At 38.3% G+C, this 5,008-nt stretch overlaps 1 protein-coding gene across 1 annotated transcript in view; it reads right to left on the reverse strand.

The window, feature by feature from the left end:
• Positions 1–2,115: 2,115 nt before the first annotated feature.
• The window catches only part of LOC122065455 (amino acid permease 6-like), a 7,373-nt gene continuing 4,480 nt past the window's right edge, over positions 2,116–5,008 (reverse strand). The window contains exons 7-11 of the mRNA XM_042629272.1: positions 4,311–4,528; positions 4,088–4,227; positions 3,548–3,775; positions 2,879–3,390; positions 2,116–2,431 (exon numbers count right to left, since the gene is read on the reverse strand). Coding sequence (XP_042485206.1) covers positions 2,962–3,390; positions 3,548–3,775; positions 4,088–4,227; positions 4,311–4,528 — 1,015 coding nt within the window. The 3' untranslated portion in view covers positions 2,116–2,431; positions 2,879–2,961. The remainder of the gene's footprint in view (positions 2,432–2,878; positions 3,391–3,547; positions 3,776–4,087; positions 4,228–4,310; positions 4,529–5,008) is intronic.

Consider the following 5,008-nt stretch of genomic DNA (forward strand, 5'->3'; position numbering starts at 1 on the left):
GTAACACAATACCAGGCGTGCCGTACGAAGTCAAGGATCTCTCTCTCTCTCTCTCTCTCTCTCTCTCTCTGTGGAGTCTTCTCTTGCAATTCCCAATCTTTCCATGGAAAATTGGTCATATGTCACCGTTTCCTACTTTGTGTTGATGAACCCCCGACTCCGCATTTATTTTCCCAGCTCTGTTGGTGAATTAAGATTAGAATTAACAAGTGGGTTGTTTAAGGTTTACCAAAAAAAAAAGTTGTTTAAGAAGCAGCATAGGAAAGCAAACCAACGAGGTGCGACATACTGTATCATATACATAAGGTCATTTCACGTGATGAGGAGAGAGATGGAGAGAGATAGAGAAAAGGTGAGCTGTTTAGAGAACTTTTTCCATATATATATATATATATATATTATTGAGTGCTTTTAGGTATCACTATGCTTAGTGAAGTATAATAATTCACTAGTTGTCGCTCACAATGCATGGGTTAGTCTGTGTGATAGAGGACCCCAAATAAATCCAATGGCTAAATTTTAATCCAAATAAACAAGAAAAGGTGTTCAAACTTTGATTCAAAATTTTGGTGGTAAAAGTATCAAAATGTCATCAAATGGAGATGAATATAAATACAAAATGGCATCTTTTCAATTTTGGTTATTTCCTCTACTCATCTTAAACTGAAATATTACTAATAAGATGCTTGTATAGTCCTCTATCGCATGAGCTTACCCACCATATGCTAGTAGTGAAACATTATACTTTACTAGTCATAGTGACTGGAAAGAAACCCAAATATATAATCTGAATCCAGTTAGATCATGGTCCGTTTTCTTTGCCATCAATCTATTTTTCCGAAGATTTTGGAGTGGGTATTTTCTATTTGTGTGGGTTACTAGGAGTTCTCTATTTTATTGCTTTCCTTAATATTTATTTCTGTTATCATAAATTCCAATTGAAGTTACTTTTTTACTAATTGTAACATTTTCTTTGTATTCTTTTCTAAGCCATAGGATCAATAGGGGTGGAGGCTTGAGATGATGATTGCTTTTTATCTTTAATTAAGAGGCTTATACAAGAACAAGTTGGTTGGTTTTGATGAATTAAAATTACATTTTTTGAGTGTTTTGGAAACTATAAGAGCTTCCTCCTTTGAGCCTAGAAGAGCTCAACTATCCATTTTCTCTCCTTATATCCTGGTTTTTATCAATATTGAATATTTTTAGAGATTTCATAGAAAAGTAAGTTTCTCTTCAGCAGAAGTTGAATATCTAGCTATGGCAATAGCCACATGTGAGTAACTTGGTTGAAATATCCCCTCAAAATCTTAGGTATCTCAACATCGAGAGCATTAATGAATCTTTACCATGATAGTCAAGTTTCTTTATTCTTTTTTTTGGTAATGAAGTTTCTTTATTCATAGCTTTAAATATTATCTTCCATGAGATGATGAAACATATAATTTTGATTGTCATATGGTTAGGGAAAAAAAAAACTGGCAAGTTAGACGTGCATGATTTCTATGCTCTAACTTAAGATGGTGTATTAAAAATTTTATCGGATTGGGTCATAATAGAACCCGTAACCAACGGGGGCAAATATGTGTTTTTTCAGCTAGAATTGTATATATTATACTATTACAAAAATACCTGCTTAACAACTCATTCAACCCATATGTGGGTTATCCAAGATAGTTACGAAAAATTGGGGATTGTGTGGATAGACGCACAGTGTCAAATTCGATTCCCCATTAATACATCTGCTGCTTGAGTGGAGATTGTGACGGTGGATTATTGCGCTAGTCTCCCCGAGGATTAGTGGAGTTGCATGTAATTTGGCCAGAAAACTTGATTAACCAAAAAAAAAAAAACTGACTCATTCTCTATCGTAGACGTAGGCTTCAACCGAATCACCATAAATCCTTGTGTTCCTCTTCTTCTCTTTTCTTTTTCCTTACTATTTCTGATTTGATTACCATATTTAACAGAGAATGCAACAAACTGTTTCGTGAGACAGACTGGCCAATGCTTCAAAAAGCACCCAAAGTGGGTTTCAAAAAGGCAATGGGATCTCTTCTGTAATAATTGAAACTAATGCATTAACATTTGAAATTCCAAAAACAGCTTGTACAAGTAACAATCTATCTTGCTTTTTTTTTCCCCGCTAGAAAATCATTTATATTAAATATGAACAAAAGAGAAATCAATCATCTAGAATACAAAAAATGGGTCAAACATCAACCCAAACCTGAATAAAAGAAGAGAGCAGAGATGAGAGATGAAACTAATCAACCTTTGACATTGCCATCAGCAGATTAGAATATCAACCACAACTCAACCTTGAAGAGACAACACAAGAAACAAGACTAAAGAAGCCTATATCCTGCTTAACACCACACTTACCAGGACAAATGGAGAACTATTAGTAACTCTGGGTTGCAGTTACAGAATGTTAGAACAAACACCCAAAAACACGAATAATAAAGAGACAATAGATCCGTACGACACAGAAATTTAACGAGATTCACACACTAGGGTGGTGTGCTAAGTCCTCGGGCGAAGAAGAAGATGATTCACTATGCAGAAGAGAGATTTATACCCTAGCAGCGGTGAGGAAAAACTCACCTTGAAACCCTAGCTGCGTGAAAACCCTAGAATACAATGACTTTCTCAACAAGCAACAGTACATTATATATACTCTAAAAACGTGGGTCGACCCATCGGGTCGCGGTCCCGCACCCCCATACGAGATCAGTGATGGGCTCCGGGCTTGGGCCTATCCTCTGCTTCCATCACAGATCTCAGAAAATTTCTCATTCGGGTCGCCACCAAAATATGTCGGATCGGATCAATCTTCAAAACGGATCAAGAATTCGAGACAAACTTAACACAGAAACACATACTAGAGCTACATAAATTCTTCACCTACATGTAAACTCCTGCTGGATCATTATTATTGGGAAGGGGGGGGGGTATCAGTCATTGTTTTGACTTGAAAGGCTTGTAGATATTGAGGTCCTCAACCACACCTTGGATGGAACCTAAAGCTGCAGCAATGGCAACAAGCAAGCAACCAAAGTTTAGTAGTTGGACACCCACCCACCTATATGTGAATCTCTTAATCTTCTTCCTTGTGATGTACATCTCTATTGGAAAGTACACTGTAAGTGGCCAGTATCCTACAGCTCCAAGGAGTGGAAGTATGTCATTGAAGAAAGGAAATGCCATGGCCAGCACAGTGACCAAAACCACAAAAATAGTCCTCCATACCAGCCGGAAGAAGTTCAAACTGTAGCTAAAGTGTAAGCCAAAAATGCTTATCGGGTACTCGCTAGTTATGAACTTCGATTTCGGCCACCTTCTGGCAGCCCATGATTCAATTACAGCATACAGTGGTTGAATGAATACCTGTAGGAAAGCAATGAGTGATTTAGTAGAAGTTTCTCATCAAATGTTCACACTAAAAAAAGGACGAAGTTTCTCTACACCCACAGTGAATGGGAGTCAATAACATATGATCTTCTCATGATTATATGATGATATTAGATGATATTAGATGAATCACCTGATATGCACCCACAAGGTGCACCACAATGCATACATTGCCCAAGTCAACTAACCAGAAGGGCTCATAGAACCCAAAGCTAGTTAGCATGTTGCCCGGAGCTTCACTTCCAAATGCAGCATAGCCCATACAGCCACAGAACACATAAAAAAGGGTGGTTGTTGAAACACCCATAAAAATTGCCTTCTTCATGGACTTGTTTTCTGCAGGAGGAGATCTCAGGGTATCCTAAGAGATAGCACAAGACAGTGAACACAAACAAGATTAGTCACTTGTTGAAATCTAAGAACATCTTTTGAATCTGATCTGTACTGTCTATCCTCCTAAATGAACCAACACATATGCACCAAGCATGTTTCCCCTCAACCTGTTGAAATCTTCAGATCAGAAAGAACCCAAATTGAATTGCCTGAAGCTCGAGAGCAGGCTGGTTGTAAATCAAGGTGCAGAAGATGAAATCCGGCCTTACTCGTTTTACCCCCTTACTAATTGAGCAAGGGTTAGGTCCTATTGAGGATCTTGTTCATAGTTTTGACTTACTTGGATCTCAATCAAAACTGGAGAAAATGCATAAGAAAACGCAATGTTTCCGGCGCTTCTGAACATCCTCCACACCTTCTGATTTTCACTCAAATTCGCCATAACCATTGCTCCCTTCAATGAGGTCTGTCCAACATCTCCTGTGTAAATAAGGCCAATTTATTATCAATCAACTTGTTGAAAACTCAAACAACTAAAGTTGTGGTAAATGTTGAAGATTCACCTGAGATGACTTTTGCAAAGCTAAGCATTACTCCTATGAGTGCATAGATAAAAGACATGAGAGCTGCAATAAATGAGAGCATGGACAACTTGTGGAAGTTTGGAATCTGAGATAGAATGATCTGAGACATCCCAAATAAGGTCATGAACAGATTGGTGGAGATCTTGCATGGAGCATCATGGCCTCTGTTATGGTAGCAATTTGACTTGTGTATTGCCCTAATTAATTTCAATGCAATACAACTTGTTACAAACGGGTAAAACTTATACTCAAAGGCTAGTCATTAAGGAGAGAGTGTCCAAGTATCTATAAGTCTCTACATCGAGCAATGCATGCCATACATCATTTCTTGTAGAAACGCAACCCTAAAACGATGCAGAAGATAATGGAAAAATAAACAAACAATGCACACGGATTTTACGAGGTTCGGCAATGTTGCCTACGTCCCCGGTGAGATGAGATCCTGCTTCACTATCAATGGAGAATAGGGTTACAACGCTCTTCCTCATACCTCTCCATATTGCTTGCATTACAGAGAAAGAAACCCTCGCTACAAATATATAGCGGAAACAACCCTAATCCGGATCAAATTACAATTTCCAACCTAATCCGGATTAAACTACAATTGCCCTCAAATAAAAAATTCGAGCGGAGGGCTGCGCCCCCCTACACCCCCTGCTGTGCAGGGGGGCCTCCTG

Source organism: Macadamia integrifolia, chromosome 2 (assembly GCF_013358625.1).
Source record: "Macadamia integrifolia cultivar HAES 741 chromosome 2, SCU_Mint_v3, whole genome shotgun sequence".
Taxonomy (NCBI): Eukaryota; Viridiplantae; Streptophyta; class Magnoliopsida; order Proteales; family Proteaceae; genus Macadamia; species Macadamia integrifolia.